The sequence below is a fragment of the Mus musculus genome, chromosome 4, assembly GCF_000001635.26.
Source record: "Mus musculus strain C57BL/6J chromosome 4, GRCm38.p6 C57BL/6J".
In the NCBI taxonomy this organism is placed as follows: domain Eukaryota; kingdom Metazoa; phylum Chordata; class Mammalia; order Rodentia; family Muridae; genus Mus; species Mus musculus.
Window position 1 is genome coordinate 14,616,908 of NC_000070.6, and position 27,863 is coordinate 14,644,770.

The following is a 27,863-nucleotide window of genomic DNA, read 5'->3' on the forward strand; positions in this document are numbered from 1 at the left end:
CTACTCCCCTGTGCTAGGCAATGTACAGGTTGGCAAAACACAAAGAGGAGAACACTGTCTTTGTTTTCAGAGTCTACAGACTGTGGAAAGAACTGTATCAGAGGTTTACAATGCCATGAATTAAATAGAGCCTATCACAGAGATATGTAGAAAGGACAAAGGGAGGAGGAGGAGGAGGTAAACATGCCTCCTCACAGGAGACTGAGAGGGATTCTCAGAGGAGAGAGCTCTTTTAGTGTAGCTTTATTGTGAGGTCCAGATGATTAACCATTTAGTAAGATATTCTGAGTGAGTAGATTTTTTTTTTATTTTAGCAGAAATAGAAAGAAGGACATTAAAAATTATGCACAGGGAAGCCATATGGTCAGATTACTGTTGTTGTTGTAATGACAGCAATGTAACAGAAGATCTACAGGACGCAAAACAGACAATGGATAGCCACAGAAAATGATTTAAGTAATCGAGTCCATTAAAGAGTAGCAAGGACATGAAGCAAGGCTACTCTTCATTATCTTTGTTGAAAACATAATGTTATGGCTAAAGAAACTCCATTTTATGTTAGGCACCCATGTTCATACCCACCACTTGCTTGTCTCTGACTTGAGTCCTTGAAAGATAAGTCTCCAGTAACCCTGAGTGATACCCATGGGAAAACGTACAGCCGTAACTGTCTTCTTGATACATATATAACTAACTGCTTTTTTTTTTCTTTTGTAACTTGCTTACACAGATACCCAAAGATTGTTTTGAGTTGCCTTAACCGTGTAACTTGGCAGAAAAGAACAGGTTTTGCTTGGCTTGCATAGAGATTGAAGGTCTTCGTGTGTTTTCCCCTTTGAAAGTCCATCCCCACACCCCTCCTTGGCAGCAGTCTCAAAATTGCCTCAGAGAATGATCGTCCTGCTAGCAGCTAATCAATCAATAAATCCTTTAATTATAGCTGGATTGAGTCTGTGGTATTTTCCCAGAAGTCACAAACTCATCACAATAACTAGAGGACCAAAACAAAAGGGAAGAACCTGGAGGCTGTCTTACAGTAGGAGGGGAAGGTGAGGGCTGGGGGGAGGTCAGAATGCCAAGCAGGACTTGCTCTGAGAGAAGGCTGGGTGCAAAAGCAAGCAGGGTACACTGGAGCCAGGTTATTTGAGGTCAAACATTCCCGAACACTTATCTTCTATGTGGCTTCAGGCAAATTACTTATACTCTTTGACTCTCTTTCTGGTATATATGCCAAGAGATCTATTGGCAACATTGTATATCTGTTATATAACTTCCTATTGTTACTACTCACTGTAAGTCTGGTTGGGATGGTGACATTATCTAGTGTGCTGGTCTTAAAAGATCAAATGTTCCCTGTGTTGGGCTTCTGGACCAGTTCCATTGTGATAGGGTGTGCTCCAGCATCTGCTGTGCTTGAGAAAAGTCTAGGTTGGTGTGGATTAATAGATGGTTCTCAGATTGAAAAGAAAGCATCCTTAGCTAGTGATAGTGGCCAAGTCCTTTATGCAGATGATTTTGTCTACAGTGATTTTAAGGATGGGGCTACGGTTGGAGTGTCTAAGATCGGAATATATGATAAAAGTCTCTGAGATGTCTGATTGGAAGCAGAGGAGGCAAAAATCTACACAGGTTCTTTAGAAGAGAAGACCAGATAAATAGGGGGGAGAGAAAATCAGAAGGATCTATAAGAACAGGTCAGAGGAACTGTGACATAGGAGTCAGGTGTATATAAAAATGAATAACACAAGGTTGGAGAGATGGCTTGGTGGTTAAGAGCACTGACTGCTTTTTCAGAGATCCTGAATTCAAGTCCCAACAGCCACATGGTGGCTCACAACCATCATAATAGGATCAGATACCCTCTGCTGGTGTGTCTGAAGCTAGCTACAGTACTACAGTACACACATAAATAAAATAAATAATAAATTGTTTTTAATGAATAACACCTATCTCACACTTTATCACTCAGGATACTTTTCATTAGCTTGGTTTTAAATTCATTTCTAAAGACAGAGAAAGCAAGAGTGGTTTCTAGTAGAACTGTATCTACTTGCAGGACCTATAGATCCTGAAGACATTGAATTCAGAGCATGGCTTCACATATCAGTAGTAGTGAAAAAGGATCTGTTTCTATTGTTCGCACTGTGGTAGAAGAGCAAGCTTTATTCCTTCTTCCTTCCAAGTCCCCTTTATACTAGGGGTGATAACAAGCGTCAACATAGAGCAGCAGGGAGTCACTGTCTGCTTGTTCCCCTTGCTGGGACAGCTTTTCCTGTCACTTCTACTTTGACTCAAAACCTCAGAGATGAAACTTGAAGATAGACCTTATTTGCAGAGACAGACAGTCAACTTTTCCAAAACCTCTCCTATTACAAATAACATTGGTATTACAAAAGGTCTGATGATTTTGGCTGTATGGAGAATAAAATGAAAACGTTGAGCATGTTGGCTTTGGAAGTGGAGGAGTCCTGACTCCTCCGCTTCTCAGGTATGAGGGCCTGAGAAACTGACTGCTTTAAGCCTCCAATGGAAAGGCAATGTTAACTCTGGATTCTCTTAATAGAAGAGGTTGAAAAAGAATTAGAAATGCATATTTGAAAAAGCTCTTTGCAAGAATTCATCTTTTCTGACAACAGAAAAAAAAAAAAAAAAAAACCACCAAGAGTCTTCCTAGCAGTGTAATTGTCAGCATACAGAACATGTGACCTGATCCAAACTTCTCATGGAACCAGGCTAAGTAAGTGTCTTGCTTCTCATCAGCTTATCAATGTACTTCTTCCTAATCAATGTAATGCATGATCATTAAAGTCTCCCAAAAGCTAAACCAAACTAACTACCAAAGGCTTGCACATAAGCCATATCCTAGTGACGAGCCTAAGGGAGCTGTATCGCATTCCCGGATGCTCTTGGCTACTGGGTGCTTTTCAAACATAAAAAGACAACTACTGCTAAAATCGTAATTATTCCACTTTTATTTTATATTAAATAACAGCAAAATAAATTTATGGGATATGGTGAAACTAAACATCTGGGGACAGAAAACTTGCTTAAGTCCATCAGCTAAATTTTCAAATGACATAGGATGTTTCATCTGGAATTTAAAGTCAAATAAAAGAAAGGCTGGGGATGCCCCAGGTCTGTTATTACTTTTTTATTTTTTAAAGATTACTATACTTTTGCTATTGGCAAAATGGTCATTAAAAATACAACACAGAGTTAAGCAGTAAAATTGTATTCCATAAAGATAGCACTGTGGATCTTAAACCCCCCACCCATGCAGATGTTCCTAATCAGACTGAAAACACAAATTCACAAACCAGTTTGTTCCAGCTACAGAATAATTTCATTAAAAGCATACTTATAATTGAACAGAAGAAATAATAGTTAAAGCCAGGGAGGTAGTGAGACTGCATGGAAATATAATCACTAGGAGTCTTTGCCAAGAAAGCTGTTCCAAACCTTTAAAGCTGGGAAGTTGAGAAATCAGTTCCTTTTCTGGCTACAGGTAGAACATTACTACCTGAATCAGCCAAAACTCGTGTGGACATACCTTTAAGGAAAGGAGGTACACATACACACACACACACACACACACACACACACACACACACACACACACGAGTGTCATTTTTAAAAATCTGTTCTGGGGATGTTTTACCATGTTATATTTCTCACTGAGACACGAGTTCTGTGGGGACTGCACCTCAGAATTAAACACGCACAGTGCAGTCCACACAAGCTCTGAGGATGCAGGATTCTTCGCTTTGCAAGTAGTGATCTTGGCAATAAGCCTCCTTCATGCACAAAAAGCTTTGTTCTCTGCTATAGCAAGTCCCATGGCTACAGCAGGTAACTGTAACTGTGTGCTGCTAACTGGGCTCATGAGCAATTGTATTCAGGACAGGAAATGTTTTATAGCTTGATTTGATGAAGGTGGGAAATTATGTCAGCACAGTGAAATCATAAAAGCTCATTTCTCACAATCACTGATCCATTACTCTGAACCAATATGAAATTTAACATTGCAAAATATGTAATTCCATTCAAGGGTTACTGCTTAATTGCTTAACTCCTAGCCAGGGGTAGAAAAAAGCCAAGTAATTTTAAAAGCAATTAGGAAAATCACACACAGAAACATCTACTCTGCTTATTTTCCTAAAATTAGTAACCATTTTATTAAGTCTGCTTCACTAGCTACACTGTCACCCCTCAAACATAATCCCCATCCAAGAAGCAAAGTGACATCCACTCTGCAGAAGACTGTAAACCCAAATGCACACTTACCTTGTGCCACCTGTTGAACTGCCAACATTATCCCAGACACAGTGTCTGGAAGCAGGTTTTCCTTCAGATTGTACTGCGGTGCCCATTCCAAGATAGGTAGGCGCCTCTTACACCACTGCTTAATGTCTTCTCGGTGGGGGGTGTGCATCTTGCCCCACAGCACGCTTCTCTTTTTCCTCTTTGCTCCCGTCATTTTTTCAGATTTTCAGATTCCCTCCTGTAGTAGTCAACTTCTTCAAGCAAGGGAGAGAGAAAAAAAAAAAATCGTTGGAGAACACCTCCTTTCGATGCCAGGCTCCAAATCGTCTGTGGTTTACAATGTCAAAGCTATCCAGAAAATAAATGTGAGAGAGAGAGAGAGAGAGAGAGAGAGAGAGAGAGAGAGAGAGAGAGAGAGAGAGAGAGAGAGAGAAACAGAAACACGAATGGATGCAACTGAGCTGTATGCCTTACTGTGGTTCAGCTAATTATTCTAGATAAAAATTATAGACTCAAACCTTAAATTCTTATCTGAATAAGGAATGGTTTCTGTTCATGTAATACTTTTCTGAACTTGGAAAAGTAATAGGTTCGGTGGTGAGATAGTTACAGCTCCCTTGCCAGTAATTCCCTTTATATTCACTGTCGTCTTATGTTTTTGGCTGCATTCCCAATGGTTAATGAGGTAGTTCTGGGCGTGTGGTGGAAGTGGGCTGGGCTATGCTAATGAAACCAGGAAGGATCCAGCCAGCCCAGCGTCTCCTACAAGCAGAAGCGAAGTCCCGACTGCCAGAGGATTTTCTGTAAAGAATATGCTACAGCCACACTTCTTTGTGAGGTATATATTTCCAACATCACTAAAAATTGCCAATTCCATAAAAGTCGGAAACATGATAGGGGACTACATGAGTCCTTGTCATTCTATTCTCTGGAATATGAAGTTTTCATTCATAGAAAAAACATTCAGATAACCACTGTGCCATCTGAGAAAGGACTAGCTAGTTCTTATAAACAAACTGAAATTTCATCTCCTGGGCTAAGGATTTAAGTATCACAATGAGCAAATATTTGTGGCTAGAGTTTATTTTTCTTCCTGTCTCTGCTCATTCACTTTTTACTGATTGTTTCTCTATGTTTTTAATTAACACACTTATGTCATTGTAAATAAAATTTATTGAGAAATTCAGTATCATTAAAACTATTGTTTGAAGCGGCACGGGTGTGTGCACGTGCGTGCACATGTGTGTGTATGTGTGTAATAGTATTTTTGTTGATATAACTTTTAGTAGAGCATTCTTTTAAAAGCTAGTGTTACATTTATAACAGAATAGACTGTCAAAGATTTTATTATAGTATTATTTCCCACAGCCTCCAGAAGAATAAGTCTGTATTATGGTCTGAACCATTGGAATTAACCCCAAAAACCAATATTCTAACTAAAACCGTGAAGCCAGAAGAAAGAAAAGCAAGCATGTAGTTATTTACAGTGCTTTCTAATGTCCGTTTGTCCAGAGACTAGACATCAGATGCTGGAAGCTATTACAACAGTAAGAACTTAGACCCTTTATTCTCCACAGGATTCCTGCTGTGTTTTTCCCATTAATTACATTAAGAGAAAGAGCTACTTTCTCAACTTCAAAAATATGTCCCTTGCTTGTAACATATGTAATACTTGGCAATACTTTTTTTTCAAACTCCATGAATCCTAAATAGATCTAGAGATATACATTTATATGAATGTGTGAGATTTTTTTTCTGTATTTCTCTGTTATTTTCATGACATGACATTTCTAACACTTCAATATATTTCTAACTCAGGGTCAAGCTAAAGGTTAGTAGAGGAGTCTTATGGCTGAGATGAAATTCAGTGGAATAGCTACTGCCTACCATGCATGAAGCCCTTGGTTCACTCCCTAGCAAACAAAGAGGGAGAAGGAGAGGGGAAGAATCTATTTCAGAGAGGAAGCTGCAAATGGTAGCATTTTAAACTTATTGTGTGATCTAAAAATAGCCTGAGGAGATAATTGCAAATGCACACAGTAAGAAACTGTAGGCTGGCTTTCCTTCCTGTGTGGCAGTCTCTCCCTTTAGTGCATGTGTGCACAAAAGTCAAAAATTATGTACATACTCATTGTGTGTTAGTTTCCTAAGATAAACATGAAATTTAAAAGAATTCAAACCTAGGCTGAAGAGAGAGAGAGAGAGAAACTGAATGGCTCACCAGACAGTTCCTAAGAGAATAAATGTTTCCTAAAAATCCTAACGTTTAAATCTGGAGCTCAACTTCCATATCTTTCCAAGCCAACACTATTTAAAGCCTGTCTAAACCTCGCTCCACAGCACAGTATCAGTCTTATTTGTAATCAGTAATGCCAAACAAAGAGAGCTTTATGAGGAATTTCTTCACACACATGAAATTCTCAAAATGACTAGGCCAGTGCATAAAATTCAGGAGTAATAACATTTATTTGAAAGTTTCAGTGACTGAAGGTACTTTGATGTTCAATACTATATACCACCCATATGGGCCATCTCTTCCCTGAATGTCCAGCGAGCACCTACAGACATCACAAGATTTTCTGAATGTCTTCTCCTTCAGATATGGACCAACAGGACAGCTCTTCTTCCTAAAACATCATTTGAATGACATCATTAACATGTGTAAATTTCTGTAACCTCCGTTAAATTCCAACCTATTAACAAAAACAATGGAATTCTCCTGTCCTGCCTGCTGCTCCCAACTAGCTCATCATGAACTCTCCCCCAACAAGTGCGCATTAATCGGTCACTGCGAAGGAGGAAAGGAAGGAGAGTGTAGGTATTACATATGCTTTAGGAGATACTTAATGAAGGAAATGGAAAAAGGTATAACTAACATTCTATCGGGGGGGGGGGGAAGGTAAATTAATAATGAAGTCACACAGAAAGAGTTGGATGCTAAGGAACAGGGGAATTTCATTAACATTGAGGGCAAATTCATCCCATCCTGCCCAGACACTTGTGTTCCAGCAAGAAAGAGTTAATGACCTGCCATGTACTGACATCACATCTTTTACTGCCAGCATTGAGATTCATCCACATATGGACGAGCTTTTATGAAAATCTACATCTTCCATGAACACTTCCCTGGCTCCACAGCATTCTGTTCCTGTTACAGGGTTAGTATTCAAGTAGCCTTCACAGATAGAGAGCTGAAGTCATTTTCATGATTTTTTTTCCCTCCTGGCTTTACATCTTCATCTTACAATTTTCTTCTGACTCACTCATAGTGTAAATTCTTTATAAATAGGGCTTATTCATATCATTTTCTTTTTTCCTTATGATCAACTGGAAGAAACTACAGACATATCACCCACTAGATAGTGATGAATACAATAGCCCTCCTACAATGGCTCAAGGATCACTTAGCCTGTTGCAGCATAACTGCCACACTGTGCTCTAAAAGCATAGAGATAGTAGAGCAGAGAGAAAACAAGTGAAAAAAAAATAGGGAGAGCTTTTGTCTTTGCTTGCTCAACTCTTCCTTGCCCTTTCAAAATCTAAGAAATGTTCTTGTTTTTAACACAGTCCTTTTCTTTATAGTATAGAAGCTGGATTGTTGAGAAGGAAAAACTGAATGGGACGTGCACAGAGGGGGAAGGCACAAGTGACGCAGCATCCCTCCTGGCTGGAGACTTCGCAGGGTGGGGGGCTGGCATTGAGCACACTCAAAGCCGTTATGACATATAAGGGAACCGGGCCAGGCTTGAGTGAGGTCAGAGTCTTTTGAGAAATATTAAGCTGGCTATAAACTGGATCACGTTCCCTGGGTTTTGAGAGACATACGTAAAGATTGGCATATGAAATTTGATTTCAGCATGGTGCCTCACCTGTGCAGGGAAGGAGCACCAGAAGCACTGATAGATGCCTATCCAAGTGATACTGGAAACACAGACTCACAAAGCATGGCCCACAGCAGTTTCTAACTCATGTCTACCACATGAGGTTGGTATACAGTATTTCTTTTTTTTTTTTAACTTTTCTCTTTTTTTCAATTTTTTATTAGATATTTTCTTCATTTACATTTCAAATGCTATCCTGAAAATCCCCTATACCCTCCCCACCCCCGTGCCCTGCTCTCCTACCCTCCCACTCCCACTTCTTGGCCCTGGTGTTCTCCTGTACTGAGGCATATAAAGTTTGCAAGACCAAGGAGCCTCCCTTCCCAATGATAGCCGACTAGGCCATCTTCTGCTACATATGCAGCTAGTGACACAAGCTCTGGGGTACTGGTTAGCTCGGTTGCAGACCCCTTCAGCTCCTAGAATACTTCTAATGAAAAGACAGAGCACAAGGCTCGATCTGCTAGAGAAAGATGAAGCAGGAATGAAACCATTCACTAAACCATACAGCCAGCACTGCAATGCATCCACATATGGGCAAGCTTTTATTATGTCAATTAAACTCGGTACCATCTTCTAACTAATGCAAACTTTACACAGATTGGCATAACCCTTTAACCCAAATTTAGTTTTAATTTGCCTAAGCTTAGAAAAACAACCTCTTCTAATGTTTGGACCTGACTACTAGAACATTTTTTTTACCTAATTGGTAAGCCAAGACCCACTATTTCAGAGTTCTACTCATTGCTGTTTATCCTAACTTCTGAACTATATTACAGACTCTCACTTTCCTGCTCAATTCATTCAATGCTATAATTTCTGAATATAGTTCTTTATCTTTCCTAGGAGCTGTTCATTTCCTAAATACCATAACATACATATGTGAATTGCAGTCCTGAATTCTGCAATGTTTTCTCATAACCAGCCAGTCCAACAGTGAGTGAGCTCGAAAACAATGAGCAAAACTGATGACAAGAATGATCACTGACACGCTTAACTAGACATCTTTAATTAAATAGAACTTGCCAACCTGTTTGTTTTCCTTATTTTCTTTTCATTCTGCCATTATTTTGTATTATGTGACAACTGTGGTTATAGCCCTGGTGCTATAGGAAGAAAAAGTTAGGAAGATCACTGAAGTTTCTCACCTCTGACCTAGCTTCAAGTTCAAAGACAGACCCTGTCTAAATCAGGACAACTGATATCCTCTTCCAGCCATTGCATGCAAGAAAAAAAAAAGCCATGGTCAAATATGGTTTTATAGTGTCTAAAATGTGTCTTAAGGATTCATATCAAATCAAGTATGCTGTCTTTAATGGTCATATAACTTCAAAAAAAATAAAAAAGAGAGTAAAATTTCTCTGAAGACTTCATTGACTCTCCCTCTCAATACATATCCTCCATTTGGAATAAATAACAATCATAAAGAAAAAAGAGATTATTTGGAACTTAGTATTACTCAAAGGGGAACTAGCTAAAAATACTCCATTAATCTTGTATTTTTCACCTGGATCAGTTCCCCAACATAAATGTCCCCACTTTCTCAATAGTGGTTGACTTACTTTTTTTTTTTTCCATTTTTTATTAGGTATTTAGCTCATTTACATTTCCAATGCTATACCAAAAGTCCCCCATACCCACCCACCCCCACTCCCCTACCTGCCCACTCCCCCTTTTTGGCCCTGGCGTTCCCCTGTTCTGGGGCATATAAAGTTTGTGTGTCCAATGGGCCTCTCTTTCCAGTGATGGCCGACTAGGCCATCTTTTGATACATATGCAGCTAGAGTCAAGAGCTCCGGGGTACTGGTTAGTTCATAATGTTGATCCACCTATAGGGTTGCAGATCCCTTTAGCTCCTTGGGTACTTTCTCTAGCTCCTCCATTGGGAGCCCTGTGATCCATCCATTAGCTGACTGTGGGCATCCACTTCTGTGTTTGCTAGGCCCCGGCATAGTCTCACAAGAGACAGCTACATCTGGGTCCTTTCGATAAAATCTTGCTAGTGTATGCAATGGTGTCAGCGTTTGGATGCTGATTATGGGGTGGATCCCTGGATAAGGCAGTCTCTACATGGTCCACCCTTTAATCTCAGCTCCAAACTTTGTCTCTGTAACTCCTTCCAAGGGTGATTTGTTCCCACTTCTAAGGAGGGGCATAGTGTCCACACTTCAGTCTTCATTTTTCTTGAGTTTCATGTCTTTAGGAAATTGTAACTTATATCTTGGGTATCCTAGGTTTTGGGCTAATATCCACTTATCAGTGAGTACATATTGTGTGAGTTCCTTTGTGAATGTGTTACCTCACTCAGGATGATGCCCTCCAGGTCCATCCATTTGGCTAGGAATTTCATAAATTCATTCTTTTTAATAGCTGAGTAGTACTCTATTGTGTAGATGTACCACATTTTTCTGTATCCATTCCTCTGTTGAGGGGCATCTGGGTTCTTTCCAGCTTCTGGCTATTATAAATAAGGATGCTATGAACATAGTGGAGCATGTGTCCTTCTTACCAGTTGGGGCATCTTCTGGATATATGCCCAGGAGAGGTATTGCTGGATCCTCCGGTAGTACTATGTCCAATTTTCTGAGGAACCGCCAGACTGATTTCCAGAGTGGTTGTACAAGCCTGCAATCCCACCAACAATGGAGGAGTGTTCCTCTTTCTCCACATCCTCGCCAGCATCTGCTGTCACCTGAATTTTTGATCTTAGACATTCTGACTGGTGTGAGGTGGAATCTTAGGGTTGTTTTGATTTGCATTTCCCTGATGATTAAGGATGTTGAACATTTTTTCAGGTGCTTCTCTGCCATTCGGTATTCCTCAGGTGAGAATTCTTTGTTCAGTTCTGAGCCCCATTTTTTAATGGGGTTGTTTGATTTTCTGAAGTCCACCTTCTTGAGTTCTTTATATATGTTGGATATTAGTCCCCTATCTGATTTAGGATAGGTAAAGATCCTTTCCCAATCTGTTGGTGGTCTCTTTGTCTTATTGACGGTGTCTTTTGCCTTGCAGAAACTTTGGAGTTTCATTAGGTCCCATTTGTCAATTCTCGATCTTACAGCACAAGCCATTGCTGTTCTGTTCAGGAATTTTTCCCCTGTGCCCATATCTTCAAGGCTTTTCCCCACTTTCTCCTCTATAAGTTTCAGTGTCTCTGGTTTTATGTGAAGTTCTTTGATCCATTTAGATTTGACCTTAGTACAAGGAGATAAGTATGGATCGATTCGCATTCTTCTACATGATAACAACCAGTTGTGCCAGCACCATTTGTTGAAAATGCTGTCTTTCTTCCACTGGATGGTTTTAGCTCCCTTGTCGAAGATCAAGTGACCATAGGTGTGTGGGTTCATTTCTGGGTCTTCAATTCTATTCCATTGGTCTACTTGTCTGTCTCTATACCAGTACCATGCAGTTTTTACCACAATTGCTCTGTAGTAAAGCTTTAGGTCCGGCATGGTGATTCCACCAGAGGTTCTTTTATCCTTGAGAAGAGTTTTTGCTATCCTAGGTTTTTTGTTATTCCAGATGAATTTGCAAATTGCTCCTTCTAATTCGTTGAAGAATTGAGTTGGAATTTTGATGGGGATTGCATTGAATCTGTAGATTGCTTTTGGCAAGATAGCCATTTTTACAATATTGATCCTGCCAATCCATGAGCATGGGAGATCTTTCCATCTTCTGAGATCTTCTTTAATTTCTTTCTTCAGAGACTTGAAGTTTTTATCATACAGATCTTTCACTTCCTTAGTTAGAGTCACGCCGAGATATTTTATATTATTTGTGACTATTGAGAAGGGTGTTGTTTCCCTAATTTCTTTCTCAGCCTGTTTATTCTTTGTGTAGAGAAAGGCCATTGACTTGTTTGAGTTAATTTTATATCCAGCTACTTCACCGAAGCTGTTTATCAGGTTTAGGAGTTCTCTGGTGGAATTTTTAGGGTCACTTATATATACTATCATATCATCTGCAAAAAGTGATATTTTGACTTCCTCCTTTCCAATTTGTATCCCCTTGATCTCCTTTTGTTGTCGAATTGCTCTGGCTAATACTTCAAGTACTATGTTGAAAAGGTAGGGAGAAAGTGGGCAGCCTTGTCTAGTCCCTGATTTTAGTGGGATTGCTTCCAGCTTCTCTCCATTTACTTTGATGTTGGCTACTGGTTTGCTGTAGATTGCTTTTATCATGTTTAGGTATGGGCCTTGAATTCCTGATCTTTCCAGAACTTTTATCATGAATGGGTGTTGGATCTTGTCAAATGCTTTTTCTGCATCCAACGAGATGATCATGTGGTTTTTGTCTTTGAGTTTGTTTATATAGTGGATTACATTGATGGATTTTCGTATATTAAACCATCCCTGCATTCCTGGAATAAAACCTACTTGGTCAGGATGGATGATTGCTTTAATGTGTTCTTGGATTCGGTTAGCGAGAATTTTATTGAGGATTTTTGCATCGATATTCATAAGAGAAATTGGTCTGAAGTTCTCTATCTTTGTTGGATCTTTCTGTGGTTTAGGTATCAGAGTAATAGTGGCTTCATAAAATGAGTTGGGTAGAGTACTTTCTACTTCTATCTTGTGAAAAAGTTTGTGCAGAACTGGAATTAGATCTTCTTTGAAGGTCTGATAGAACTCTGCACTAAACCCGTCTGGTCCTGGGCTTTTTTTGGCTGGGAGACTATTTATAACTGCTTCTATTTCTTTAGGGGATATGGGACTGTTTAGAAGGTCAACTTGATCCTGATTCAACTTTGGTACCTGGTATCTGTCCAGAAATTTGTCCATTTCGTCCAGATTTTCCAGTTTTGTTGAGTATAGCCTTTTGTAGAAGGATCTGATGGTGTTTTGGATTTCTTCAGGATCTGTTGTTATGTCTCCCTTTTCAGTTCTGATTTTGTTAATTAGGATTTTGTCTCTGTGCCCTCTAGTGAGTCTAGCTAAGGGTTTATCTATCTTGTTGATTTTCTCAAAGAACCAACTCCTCGTTTGGTTAATTCTTTGAATAGTTCTTCTTGTTTCCACTTGGTTGATTTCACCCCTGAGTTTGATTATTTCCTGCCGTCTACTCCTCTTGGGTGAATTTGCTTCCTTTTTTTCTAGAGCTTTTAGATGTGTTGTCAAGCTGCTAGTATGTGCTCTCTCCCGTTTCTTCATGGAGGCACTCAGAGCTATGAGTTTCCCTCTTAGAAATGCTTTCATTGTGTCCCAAAGGTTTGGGTACGTTGTGGCTTCATTTTCATTAAACTCTAAAAAGTCTTTAATTTCTTTCTTTATTCCTTCCTTGACCAAGGTATCATTGAGAAGAGTGTTGTTCAGTTTCGACGTGAGTGTTGGCTTTCTGTTATTTTTTTTGTTATTGAAGATCAGCCTTAGTGCATGGTGATCTGATAGGATACATGGGACAATTTCAATATTTTTGAATCTGTTGAGGCCTGTTTTGTGACCTATTATGTGGTCAATTTTGGAGAAGGTACCATGAGGTGCTGAGAAGAAGGTATATCCTTTTGTTTTAGGATAAAATGTTCTGTAGATATCTGTCAGATCCATTTGTTTCATCACTTCTGTTAGTTTCAGTGTGTCCCTGTTTAGTTTCTGTTTCCATGATCTGTCCATTGGTGAAAGTGGTGTGTTGAAGTCTCCCACTATTATTGTGTGAGGTGCAATGTGTGCTTTGAGCTTTATTAAAGTTTCTTTAATGAATGTGGCTGCCCTTGTATTTGGCGCATAGATATTCAGAATTGAGAGTTCCTCTTGGAGGATTTTACCTTTGATGAGAACAAAGTGCCCCTCCTTGTCTTTTTTGATGACTTTGGGTTGGAAGTCAATCTTATCAGATATTAGGATGGCTACTCCAGCTTGTTTCTTCAGTCCATTTGCTTGGAAAATTGTTTTCCAGCCTTTTATTCTGAGGTAGTGTCTATCTTTTTCTCTGAGATGTGTCTCCTGTAAACAGCAAAATGTTGGGTCTTGTTTGTGTAGCCAGTTTGTTAGTCTATGTCTTTTTATTGGGGAGTTGAGACCATTGATGTTAAGAGATATTAAGGAAAAGTAATTGTTGCTTCCTGTTATTTTTGTTGTTAAAGTTGGCATTCTGTTCTTGTGGCTGTCTTCTTTTAGGTTTGTTGAGGTTTTACCTTCTTGTTTTTTCTAGGGCATTGTTCCCGTTCTTGTATTGGTTTTTTTCTGTTATTACCCTTTGAAGGGCTGGATTCGTGGAGAGATAATGTGAGAATTTGGTTTTGTCGTGGAATACTTTGGTTTCTCCATCTATGGTAATTGAGAGTTTGGCTGGGTATAGTAGCCTGGGCTGGAATTTGTGTTCTTTTAGTGTCTGTATAACATCTGTCCAGGCTCTTCTGGCTTTCATAGTCTCTGGTGAAAAATCTGGTGTAATTCTGATAGGCTTGCCTTTGTATGTTACTTGACCTTTTTCCCTTACCGCTTTTAGTATTCTATCTTTATTTAGTGCATTTGTTGTTCTGATTATTATGTGTCGGGAGGAATTTCTTTTCTGGTCCAGTCTATTTGGAGTTCTGTAGGCTTCTTGTATGTTCATAGGTATCTCTTTCTTTATATTTGGGAAGTTTTCTTCAATAATTTTGTTGAAGATGTTTGCTGGTCCTTTGAGTTGAAAATCTTCATTCTCATCCACTCCTATTATCCGTAGGTTTGGTCTTCTCATTGTGTCCTGGATTTCCTGGATATTTTGAGTTAGGATCTTTTTGCATTTTCCATTTTCTTTGATTGTTGTGCCGATGTTCTCTATGGAATCTTCTGCACCTGAGATTCTCTCTTCCATCTCTTGTATTCTGTTGCTGATGCTCAATTCTATGGTTCCAGATTTCTTTCCTAGGGTTTCTATCTCCAGTGTTGCCTCACTTTGAGTTTTCTTTATTGTTTCTACTTCCCTTTTTAGGTCTAGTATGGTTTTGTTCATTTCCATCACCTGTTTGTATGTTTTTTCCTCTTTTTCTGTAAGGACTTCTACCTGTTTGATTGTGTTTTCCTGTTTTTCTTTAAGGACTTGTAACTCTTTGGCAGTGTTCTCCTGTATTTCTTTAAGTGATTTATTAAAGTCCTTCTTGATGTCCTCTACCATCATCATGAGATATGCTTTTAAATCTAGGTCTAGGTTTTCGGGTGTGTTGGGGTGCCCTGGACTGGGCGAAGTGGGAGTACTGGGTTCTGATGATGGTGAGTGGTCTTGGTTCCTGTTAGTAGGATTCCTACGTTTACCTTTCGCCATCTGGTAATCTCTGGAGTTAGTAGTTATAGTTGACTCTGTTTAGAGATTGTTCTTCTGGTGATTCTGTTACCGTCTCTCAGCAGACCTGGGAGACAGATTCTCTCCTCTGAGTTTCAGTGCTCAGAGCACTCTCTGCTGGCAAGCTCTCTTACAGGGAAAGTGCGCAGATAGCTTGTTTTTGGACCTCCTCCTGGTCGAAGAAGAAGGCCCAAAACAGGGCCTCTCTCAGAAGCTGTGTTGCTTTGGCAGTTCCCAGAAGCTGTCAGCTTCTGTGGTGCAGACTCTCACCTGTGCAGACTAAAATCCTAAGTTCCAGGGAGTCCTGGAACCAAGATGGTGACCGCTGCTCCTGAGGCCAAGGCCGTCTCCCGAGCCAGGCGGACACCTGTCCTCTGGTCCGGATGGTGGCCGGTTATCTGCGGCCCGCCCAGGCTGCTGCCTCAGCGGCTCTGTGCTTCCGCCCGTCCCAGAAGCTGTCCGGTTCTCTGGCGCACCCTCTCACCTGTTCAGACTAATTTCCTAAGTTCTGCTGAGTCCCGGAACCAAGATGGCGACCGCTGCTGCTGAGGCTGAGGTCGCCTCCCAAGCCAGGCGGACACCTGTCCTCTGGTCCGGATGGTGGCCGGTTGTCTGCGGCCCGCCCAGGCTGCTGCCTCAGCGGCTCTGTGCTTCTGCCCGTCCCAGAAGCTGTCCGTTTCTCTGGCGCACCCTCTAACCTGTTCAGACTAATTTCCTAGGTCCCGCGGAGTCCCGGAACCCAGATGGCGACCGCTGCTGCTGAGGCTGAGGTCGCCTCCCAAGCCAGGCGGACACCTGTCCTCTGGTCCGGATGGTGGCCGGTTGTCTGCGGCCCGCCCAGGCTGCTGCCTCAGCGGCTCTGTGCTTCCGCCCGTCCCAGAAGCTGTCCGGTTCTCTGGCGCACCCTCTAACCTGTTCAGACTAATTTCCTAGGTCCCGCGGAGTCCCGGAACCCAGATGGCGACCGCTGCTGCTGAGGCTGAGGTCGCCTCCCAAGCCAGGCGGACACCTGTCCTCTGGTCCGGATGGTGGCCGGTTGTCTGCGGCCCGCCCAGGCTGCTGCCTCAGCGGCTCTGTGCTTCCGCCCGTCCCAGAAGCTGTCCGGTTCTCTGGCGCACCCTCTCACCTGTTCAGACTCGGTTGACTTACTTTTAAGGGAAATCCAAAATCAATATGGATCTTGCCTCATTAGCACAGGAACTTGAAATAGCACCTAGTAGTCTGCCCTATTTAAGAGGACTCAACAACATAGTTATTATCTTCATAGCTTTCTGGAAGATGATTTGAGCTTCATGTAGCAGATCTGAGACAGTGCTAAGAATCGGGACATTAATTCTTTTTTTTTAAGATTTTATTTATTATTATACATAAGTACACTGTAGTTGTCTTCAGACACGCCAGAAGAAGGTGTCAGGTCTCATTACGGATGGTTGTGACCCACCATGTGGTTGCTGGGATTCGAACTCAGGACCTTTGGTAGAGCAGTCAGTGCTCTTACCCACTGAGCCATCTCACCAGCCCCAGGACATTAATTCTTACAATTCCTCCTTCCAACATGAATAGCTCCATCTGGAGACCAAAAGGTGACTTACAGAGTTGACCCTGACCAAATCATTCTCTTATATACATATAGCACTAGGTCTCAGTGTCCAAAGCAAAGCTCTAGGCTGCCTGGTGGTGTAAGATTCTAATCCTAATTATTAAGAGATTGAAACAGGAGGATGACAAATTGATATCCAGCCTAGACAGTTTATTGATATAGACCTTCTCTCAAAATAGAAAAGTAAAAAGAGACCTGAGGATACAGCTTAGTAGTAGACTCATTGCTTAGTGTGTGTGAGGTGCTAGATTCAATACTCAGTATTTCAATCAATAAATAAATAAAATAAAAATGTAAAACTAAAGCTCCTGATTTGACTTTAAAACTTGATGAGTTTGTACCCTTCAGGTCAAGATAAATGAAAAAATATAGGGAACTGATGCATGGATAAGAATTCCAATAACTATTTACTTTTGCCAATATTTTTCTTCATTTTCCTGATTACTAAATCATCAAATAATGATCATAAAATAAATTTCTGAAAGTATAGAGAAGTATTGAATACAAAAAAGTGTTTTATACTTATACTGCTAATTTTAAATTTTCATGTGTTATCCTTATTCCTTTTATAAAACGTTTTTACTTTGCCTTACTTAGCATCATGGTCCACTAAGTGTATCTCATGCAATGTAACCGAAGCCTTTGCTACAGCCTCAACAACCCTCTTGCTCAAAGATGTGATTCTCTCTAGGAAAGGACAGTCTAGTTACCAAGGTTTTTATTACTTCAAATAACACCAAGGGACAGTCTTGGTGTAAGTTTTAAACCCACATTTATTACTTCCTTATTAATAAATTGCTAGAGCTCCAGTGTCCACAAACCACTCTGAATGATGCCAATTTTTGGCAGCTATGTTTCCCATGATCCAAAGAGGTTTTATTGGATCAAATTTTACATGAGTCCAAATCCACAACAAATTCATGTTTTGAGTAGTCTTACCTTCTACCTCTGTGTGTTGACTTAAAGTTTCAGGATGTCTAGCTTCCTAGACTAATTGATCATTTAGTAAATGGTTGCAGCACTACAGTTAGACTTTACTGAGGCCATAAAATTTTAAAAATGTATTTTTTTTCTTCTGAGCTTGATTTTACTTGATGATTTTGATTCCACAATTGTCAACACAAATCAGATATGAGCTAATTCCCAAAACAATACTTAAAACAATAATCAGGACTTCTCAGCACTCATATTTGTCTACAGAAGCCAAACCAGGTGTCAGTGAGACAAAAGCGGTATAAAAAGAAAACATGTACAGTTATAGTAGTTATTTAAATTCACACAGCTGGAGTGGCTGGAGATGAATTAGCAGTTACAAACATGTACTGCTCTTCCAAAGGACCCAGTTGTATTCCCCAGCACATACTTGAAGATTCTTATGAATGCCCAAAACTGTAGCTCCAGGGGATGCAATGGCCTTTTCTGATCTCCACAGGCACCTTCATGCACATTAACTTACATAAGCACATACACATCTACATTAAAATTAAAACAATAATAAATGAATAATGCTTTAAAAATATATAAAGGTCCTAAAGACATTTTAAGTTCAATAAAAATTCAATACATTCAAGGACTTTTAGATCTTGAACAAAGAATTTCATTCATTTCAATCAATAAAACAGCAAGTACGTAAAGTGCCAGATATTTTAGTTCCCTCATTAATTAATAGCACAACTGAAATTTACTCTAGAAATTTCAAAGCTTTCATTGTATGTAAATGGCAATATTTATTGCTAGTGAAAATTCACCTGCTCAGGCAATAAGTCAACCTGCAAGGAATATCGCTGTTTATTTGTGTCAGAAGGAACATACAGAAAAATATTTGAAGTGTTATGTTATGGAGTCAGGCTATGAACTAGTACAGCTTTGGCAAGCAAAGCTAAAACCAAATGCCAACTTCTCAAGGTCTTTGAAAAGAACATAGAGATAAAGTGGGCACCAAGGACAATGATTGGCATAAGGGAGAGGCGCTGATAAATTCTGTTAGCTATCACAAATTTCTTTCACTGTTTGCTAAGATAACTTGAATCATGTCTGAGACTTTCAGCAGTTTCAAACTGAGATTTTAATGTACCTTTAAACATTAATATATAAATGTATAATGCCATAAATATCTTGCTTACCGTTATTATTCAATTAGAATGAAGTATTTTCTTCTCCTAGAGTGAACAATCTTACCTAGCTTGTAATTTTCTGTAAATTTATCTACTTAGTCCCTGAAGTTAATGATATCCCAAATATATTTCCATCTGTGTCAATGCAGATGAATTTGTTCTTAAGCTTGAACTCTGAAATACATGATATCAAGATGAATTCTAAAACAATCACTCATGTTCAGTGTTAAAAGTCTGCATAAACATATTAAAAGTGTCTGATCTGGCATGGGAATTAGTGGGAGGGACCACAAGAGTGGTGTGGGTTTATATTTATTGCTCTGAGAGTTTTAATTTAAACAATTGCCTTAGCAGAAATATTCTCCTTCATCTTACCAATAGATCACCTTTAACAAATTATGAGTCTCTATCCAATCTGAGGAAATGGCAGTCTAGTGTACTTTGAGACTGTGTCAAAAGGAGAAAAAATAAATGTGCTCAGTAGCCCATTGTTCATACATCTGTCAATCCTTCTAGGCGCCAACAGAAAATTTTATTGGCCATCTACTATCCTGTGCTCAAAGAAAAATTTCATCTGAACTAAATATTATTACTCCTGCTATTTCCTAGACTATGACTAGTCTTACATTTGAAGCTATTGTTCTGGTTGCCTGCTTTATAAGTATCCAGGATGGTCAGAATGTTTTATAACATATAAACTATCTATGAACTTCTGTGGACTGCCCAAGTCGACAGAAGTCCCAAGAATGAGGAGACATCGTAGTTTAGGAAATTCAACATAGTTGGGATCCGAGGCTCTTAAAACCTAGGGCTAAGAGCTCAAATTCTAAACTGACCCTCAAAGAATTGATACTTGAAATTAAGAATATGGTACAATTAAGCATTGACTTTCCTATATTCCAGTCCATATATTCAATAAAAAAATGCTCCAAAATGAGAATAGAATAAAAGTGACTATATCATACTCCTCAATAAAGCTATCTCGGAATATGCTGGCCCACTCTCGATGTGAGATTAAGGAAAACCTTTTGTACTCAAGCTCCATTCCCAGGAGCCCTGGCAAGTATCTCTAGGGTGGGTGCAGTTTATCCAGTGAGTATGATGCAGTCCAGGAAGGAATGGCTAATCCTAGCACGAGAATGTATCTTCTATTTATTTTTTTCACTTGTAGGTTGATCAATTCAAGTAAATGAGATAGGAAAATAGAGTACATTTTCCTTTTCTGTTAGTCTCTAGGTCTCTTGAAGACACTTATTCATTAAGTTGATAATACCATCAGATTGAAAACAAAAAGGAGTAGAGAAGTTCACGAACAGTCTCCCAGCAAAATATTTAAAATCAGAGAATGCTAATGAGGAACATTTCTACATGGCTTGGTTTTTAATGATACTGTTTATGAGAGAAATTGAAAACCTCACAATCACTCTCAAGAAAAGGATGGTGAAGCTATGAGAAGTAGTACCAAGAGAAATAATATTAATAAGGGCTTTGATACAGAATGTTTTCAAAAAGGGAGGGAGTAAAAAAGATGGATGATTAAAGAAGCATGGGTTTTAACATCTAGAAAGTTGCTAAGAGATCTTGAGGGAAGCAGTTTTACGATGTGATGGGTAATGAAAATAGACCCCTTTGGCTGGAGAAAAATGAGTGCTAAGACAGAAGGGCTTGTTTCCATGAGTGTAATGAAGCTGGAGGCTTTTTAAGACAGACATCTACACTTGTCATTTCAGATACAGAGAAAACAGGGCAAAAATGACAAGCACTTGAGTGATGGGAGAGCAATGCTAGGGAGACAAGAGGAAGGGAAAAGACAGAGCTGCAATGGTGTCTTATTGGCAGTATCCTCGTATGGACAAAGAGAAAAAATAGAGAGCAGAGAGAGGCCGAGCAGAAAGAAATTGGGTAAATTTTCCTAGAGTTCCTAGATTAATTAAAAAATAGTTAAGGTTAAAATAGAAGATACAGGATCATTTTCAGATCCTGTAAAATACACAACACCTAGTGAAATTTGAATTTTAAAAACATGAGGAATAAGTTTGTGTCAGAATGTCTCATGAAATTCTGAGATGTATATATACAAAAACAAAACAAAAACAATCCCAAAAAAAACTCAAATGCATTGGTTGTTTATCTGAAATTCAAGCATTTGTACTGAACACACAGTTTTGAAAAGTTGTTTATCCAGAACACAAATTTAAATGTGTATCCCCACTGTTCTTACATAGTAAACTGGATTGAAATAGAATTGCAAAGTACAGGTTCTCTACGAGCCACTGGGATGCGTTGGAAGCAGATACCATGTGAGGAGCCGCCCTCACATTTGCCATTATAAGATGGCACTGACAGCTGTGTTCTAAGTGGTAAACATAGTCTGCACACATGCAGGGGCAGTTTTCCCACCATGTGTTCTGCCTTTCCCGTGATGACAACTGGGCCGATGGGCTGCAGCCAATCAGGGAGTAACACGTCCTAGGTGGAGGATAATTCTCCTTAAAAGGGACGGGGTTCTGGCACTCCCTCTCTTCGTCTCTTGCTCTCTTGCACTCTTGCTCCTGAAGATGTAAGCAATAAAGTTTTGCCGCAGAAGATTCTGGTTTGCTGTGTTCTTCCTGGCCGGGCGTGAGAACGCTAATAACAATTGGTGCCGAATTCCGGGACGAGAAAAAACTCGGGACTGGCGCAAGGAAGATCCCTCATTCCAGAACCAGAACTGCGGGTCGCGGTAATAAAGGTTCCCGTAAAGCAGACTGTTAAGAAGGATTCAACTGCATGAATTCAGAACTTTTCAGCTGGGGAACGAGAGTACCAGTGAGTATAGCTTTACGAGGTAAGCCTGGCCTTGAACTTTCTAAGGAAATTCAAGACAGTCTATCAGAAGTAAAGTGGAAAATGTTTGGCCTTGAATTTTTTCTAGTGTTAGAAGCCCTTTTGTTCCTTTTCACATGTTATCAAGTGGTTAAGGCAGGGCGGATTCTGGATGAAATTCAGGGCAATCTATCAGAAGTAAAGTGGGGAGAGAGAGTAGGAACAAAGAGGAAATATGGTACACAAAATAAGTATACAGGCCTTTCCAAGGGTCTTGAACCCGAGGAAAAGTTAAGGTTAGGTAGGAATACCTGGAGAGAGATTAGAAGAAAAAGAGGAAAAAGGGAAAAGAAGAAAGATCAATTAGCGGAGGTCTCTAGGAAAAGGAGCCTGTGCTCATCGCTGGATGGGCTCGGGGAGCCAGCTCTTGGTAGCTCTGAATCAGATGATGAATTCTCCTCTGAAGAAACAGCCTGGGAGGAAGAAGCAGCTCATTATGAGGGAAAAGGGTACCAGCCAGATAAAATGCGAGCTAATCGGTCAAGGAAAAAGCCAAAAGCGGCTGGCAAAGGCCAGCTTGCTGCTTGGCCTCCTGGCAGTCGGCTTCAAGGTCATAGTGCACCTCCACCCTATGCTGAGCCCCCGCCCTGCGTAGTGCATCAGCCCTGCGCAGAGAGGCAATGGACAGAGAGGCAATGCACAGACTCGTTCATTCCAAAGGAGGAACAAAGGAAAATACAACAGGCATTTCCGGTCTTTGAAGGAGCCGAGGGTGGGCGTGTCCACGCTCCGGTAGCGTATATACAGATTAAAGAGCTTGCCGAGTCGGTCCGTAACTATGGAGTCAGTGCTAATTTCACTATAGCACAAGTGGAAAGGCTTGCGAATCACGCTATGACTCCTGGTGATTGGCAGACGGTAGTAAAAGCTGTAGCCCCCAGTATGGGAATGTATCTTGAGTGGAAAGCCTTGTGGCAGGACTCCTGCCAGACGCAGGCAAGGGCCAATGCCACCATGAAAGGGGATCAGAGAACGTGGACTTTTGAATTACTTACAGGTCAGGGACAACACGCTGCTAACCAGACAAATTATCATTGGGGAGCATATGCTCAGATCTCAGCTGCTGCTGTTAAGGCATGGAAAGCACTACCTAAGAAGGGAGAGGCAAGTGGGCAGTTGACCAAGATTACTCAAGGTGCACAAGAGTCCTTCTCAGATTTTGTGGCCAGAATGACAGAGGCAGCAGAGCGTATTTTTGGAGATTCAGAGCAAGCCGCGCCTCTGGTAGAACAGCTAATCTATGAGCAAGCCACACAGGAGTGCCGAGCAGCCATAGCCCCAAGAAAGAACAAAGGTTTACAAGACTGGCTCAGGGTTTGTCGGGAGCTTGGGGGACCTCTCACCAATGCAGGCTTAGCGGCTGCCATCCTTCAATCCCAAAAACGCTCCGTAGGCAGAAATGATCAGAGGACATGTTTTAACTGCGGAAAGCCTGGGCATCTTAAGAAAGATTGCAGAGCTCCAGATAAAAAGCGGGGAACTCTCACTCTTTGCTCTAAGTGTGGCAAGGGTTATCATAGAGCCGACCAGTGTCGCTCTGTGAGGGATATAAAGGGCAGACTCCTTCCTCCGCAGTCAGAGAGGCGACCCAGGAAGACCCACAAGGGTGGAGCCTATACCATCCTTGCCCCCTGGAACCATGGGCCTTATTCTCGGCCGGGGTTCACTCACCTTGCAGGGCTTAGTAGTCCACCCTGGAGTTATGGATTGTCAACATTCCCCTGAAATACAGGTCCTGTGCTCAAGCCCCAAGGGCGTTTTTTTCTATTAGTAAAGGAGATAGGATAGCTCAGCTGCTGCTCCTCCCTGATAATACCAGGGAGAAATTTGCAGGACCTGAGATAAAGAAAATGGGCTCCTCCAGAAATGATTCTGCCTATTTGGTTGTAAGGAAAAGGGTTAGGATGTCAAGAGCAAGAAAGGACAGAGCCCATATCACCTAATATCTAATGATTGGGCAGTTTTAGTTACCTCCTTTTCAGGACAAATAGATAACCATTATCCAAAACATCCACTTTTACAGTTTGTCCAAAATCAATCTGTTGTGTTTCCACAAATAACAGTAAGAAACCCACTTAAAAATGAGATTGTGGTATATACTGATGGATCAAAAACTGGTATAGGTGCCTATGTGGCTAATGGTAAAGTGGTATCCAAACAATATAATGAAAATTCACCTCAAGTGGTAGAATGTTTAGTGGTTTTAGAAGTTTTAAAAACCTTTTTAGAACCCCTTAATATTGTGTCAGATTCCTGTTATGTGGTCAATGCAGTAAATCTTTTAGAAGTGGCTGGGATGTGAATAAAAGTTTCCGGGATTGTGCATTACTTCCATTCAGTATGAGAAATTTACTAGGGCAGCTAATTTGTTAAAAGGTCTTTCTCAGTATATGTTACAGAATTGGACGGCTGAATTTGAACAGACCCTTCGGGAATTGAGACTTGCCATCATTCAGGTCAACTCCAAGCGCTTGGACCTGTCCCTGATCAAAGGATTACCCAATTGGATCTCCTCAGCATTTTCCTTCTTTAAAGAATGGATGGGGGTGGGATTATGTGGAGATACACTTTGCTGTGGATTAGTGTTGCTTCTTTGGTTGGTCTGTAAGCTTAAGGCCCAAACTAGGAGAGACAAGGTGGTTATTGCCCAGGCGCTTGCAGGACTAGAACATGGTGCTTCCCCTGATATATAGTTATCTATGCTTAAGCAATAGGTCGCTGGCCACTCAGCTCTTAAACCCCATGAGGCTAGTCTCATTGCACGGGATAGAGTGAGTGTGCTTCAGCAGCCCGAGAGAGTTGCACGGCTAAGCACTGCAGTAGAAAGGCTCTGCGGCATATATGAGCCTATTCTAGGGAGACATGTCATCTTTCAAGAAGGTTGAGTGTCCAAGTGTCCTTCTCTCCAGGCAAAACGACACAGGAGCAGGTCAGGGTTGCTCTGGGTAAAAGCCTGTGAGCCTAAGAGCTAATCCTGTACATGGCTCCTTTACCTGCACACTGGGGATTTGACCTCTATCTCCACTCTCATTAATATGGGTGGCCTATTGCTCTTATTAAAAGAAAAGGGGGATCTGTGAGGAGCCGCCCTCACATTTGCCATTATAAGATGGCACTGACAGCTGTGTTCTAAGTGGTAAACATAGTCTGCACACATGCAGGGGCAGTTTTCCCACCATGTGTTCTGCCTTTCCCGTGATGACAACTGGGCCGATGGGCTGCAGCCAATCAGGGAGTAACACGTCCTAGGTGGAGGATAATTCTCCTTAAAAGGGACGGGGTTCTGGCACTCCCTCTCTTCGTCTCTTGCTCTCTTGCACTCTTGCTCCTGAAGATGTAAGCAATAAAGTTTTGCCGCAGAAGATTCTGGTTTGCTGTGTTCTTCCTGGCCGGGCGTGAGAACGCTAATAACAATACCACTCTGTTAATAGCATGATATCAAGGAAGACTTGAATTCTAATTCTGTCGCTTCTTGGCTTTGTGAGCATCAACTTTGTCTGGCAGAAGAATGAATGGGAACCTGTAAAACGAGAAGAGTGCTTCCTACACTAATTATTGAAGCAACAGTGTCACCTAGTGGCTACGTAGCCAATACTGAACAGCTAAAATCACCTTGATAAAGGTGATTATTCCAGGCAAGATTTGCTAAGCTCAGGTCAGTCGTGATATCAACAGGAGCAACAGCTCCCATGGCCTATTGCATCAACTCACTGTCCTATCAAGATAACACACATTCCACCAACAACAGGAGGCAGAGTACACTCTGTGCTTTTTTACTCTCCCTTGACAGTCTAACCCACTGGTGGAGAGACCTTCTTGTGCAGCCTGGGAGAGTTTAACTCTGAAACTAGCCACAAGGATTGAGGAGTTTTCATAGTTTTTACTAACTATATTATTCTCTGGAAACTGGCAGAAAGGGCAGAAGTCATGTGGAGAGCTGGAAATATGAAACTTGAGGTTTTCTTCAATTGCCAGCTTCAATTTTTCCCTTCCATTTAGGCTAGCAGTTTCTATTTTCTTTCTCACACTGTCAAGAGATGATGTGATTTTTGAGGCAGGCAGAATCCTGCATGTAAATTAAGATAAATATCTTAATTTATAGTTTGTAATAGCCTAGTACAAACTTCATTTCTGTGTTCATTTAAGACTATGTCTTATGTCTATGTCTATGTCTCAATATTTTATTGTGGGTTCTGTCCTGAAGACTTCTCAGTGAAAAGAGGAACTTTCTGTTTTCAAAAACGAGCAGAGTTTTTGCACTTCCAGAAATAGAAGAAAGAACTTAGCAATTTGAAATAGCCACTGGGCGAGATTTTACTTAGGCTCAACTTAAATGTATTTCTAAATATTCTGGGTGAGAATCCCATGAACTACTGATCAACAGACAGCAAAGTAAACGCTGCGCGCTGGAACTGACTATATGTCAGCTCTGGTATGCCTTGACACTTATTAATCAATGACTAGAGAAGTATTTCCTGAGTTTGCTTGTGAGAAATAGAAACATATCAAAAATAGGCCAGGGACATTCCTTCTAAATGGTCAGTACTTTTTTAGGTATGCTATTAAATTCTCAGTGATTTTCTTTTTTTTTTTTTTTCCTTTTTTTTTTTTAATTAGGTATTTTCCTCGTTTACATTTCCAATGCTATCCCAAAAGTCCCCCATACCCAACCCCCCAATCCCCTACCCACCCACTCCCCCTTTTTGGCGTTCCACTGTACTGGGGCATATAAAGTTTGCAAGTCCAATGGGCCTCTCTTTCCAGTGATGGCCGACTAGGCCATCTTTTGATACATATGCAGCTAGAGTCAAGAGCTCCGGGGTACTGGTTAGTTCATATTGTTGTTCCACCTATAGAGTGGCAGTTCCCTTTAGCTCCTTGGGTACTTTCTCTAGCTCCTCCATTGGGGGCCGTGTGACCCATCCAATAGCTGACTGTGAGCATCCACTTCTGTGTTTGCTAGGCCCCGGCATGGTCTCACAAGAGACAGCTATATCTGGGTCCTTTCAGCAAAATCTTGCTAGTGTATGCAATGGTGTCAGCGTTTGGAAGCTGATTATGGGATGGATCCCTGGATATGGCAATCACTAGATGGTCCATCCTTTCGTCACAGCTCCAAATTTTGTCTCTGTAACTCCTTCCATGGGTGTTTTGTTCCCATTTCTACGAAGGGGCAAAGTGTCCACACTTTGGTCTTCATTCTTCTTGAGTTTCATGCGTTTAGCAAATTGTATCTTATATCTTGTGTATCCTAAGTTTCTGGGCTAATATCCACTTATCAGTGAGTACATATTGTGCAAGTTCCTTTGTGATTGGGTTACCTCACTCAGGATGATGCCCTCCAGGTCCATCCATTTGCCTAGGAATTTCATAAATTCATTCTTTTTAATAGCTGAGTAGTACTCCATTGTGTAGATGTACCACATTTTCTGTATCCATTCCTCTGTTGAGGGGCATCTGGGTTCTTTCCAGCTTCTGGCTGTTATAAATAAGGCTGCTATGAACATAGTGGAGCATGTGTCCTTCTTACCGGTTGGGACATCTTCTGGATATATGCCCAGGAGAGGTATTGCTGGATCCTCCGGTAGTACTATGTCCAATTTTATGAGGAACCGCCAGACTGATTTCCAGAGTGGTTGTACCAGCTTGCAATCCCATCAACAATGGAGGAGTGTTCCTCTTTCTCCACATCCTCATCAGCATCTGCTGTCACCTGAATTTTTGATCTTAGCCATTCTGACTGGTGTGAGGTGGAATCTCAGAGTTGTTTTGATTTGCATTTCCCTCTCAGTGATTTTCAATTGCTGCATGTTTCTGTGTCTCCCAGCCCTTTTGTGTTTTTATTTATTTCCATCCCAGACGTCCCTTCACCTAAAT

General features: G+C 40.8%; 2 protein-coding genes across 5 annotated transcripts in view; both read right to left on the bottom strand.

Moving 5' to 3' along the window:
* The window catches only part of Slc26a7 (solute carrier family 26, member 7), a 119,517-nt gene extending 114,478 nt beyond the window's left edge, over positions 1–5,039 (bottom strand). Inside the window, exons 1-2 of one of the 3 annotated variants that reach the window (XM_006537723.4) lie at positions 4,782–5,039; positions 4,285–4,514 (exon numbers count right to left, since the gene is read on the bottom strand). In XM_006537723.4, coding sequence (XP_006537786.1) covers positions 4,285–4,477 — 193 coding nt within the window. In that variant the 5' untranslated portion in view covers positions 4,478–4,514; positions 4,782–5,039. Of the gene's footprint in view, positions 1–4,284; positions 4,518–4,781 lie in introns of all 3 variants that reach the window. The other 2 variants (XM_006537722.4, NM_145947.2) reach the window with 2 other exon arrangements.
* A 1,675-nt stretch (positions 5,040–6,714) lies between these two features.
* Lrrc69 (leucine rich repeat containing 69) overlaps positions 6,715–27,863 on the bottom strand; it is a 184,758-nt gene continuing 163,609 nt past the window's right edge. For both annotated transcript variants that reach the window (XM_030253831.1, XM_006538295.4), the window contains one exon: positions 6,715–6,890. The gene's annotated coding sequence lies outside the window, so the exon portion shown is untranslated. The remainder of the gene's footprint in view (positions 6,891–27,863) is intronic.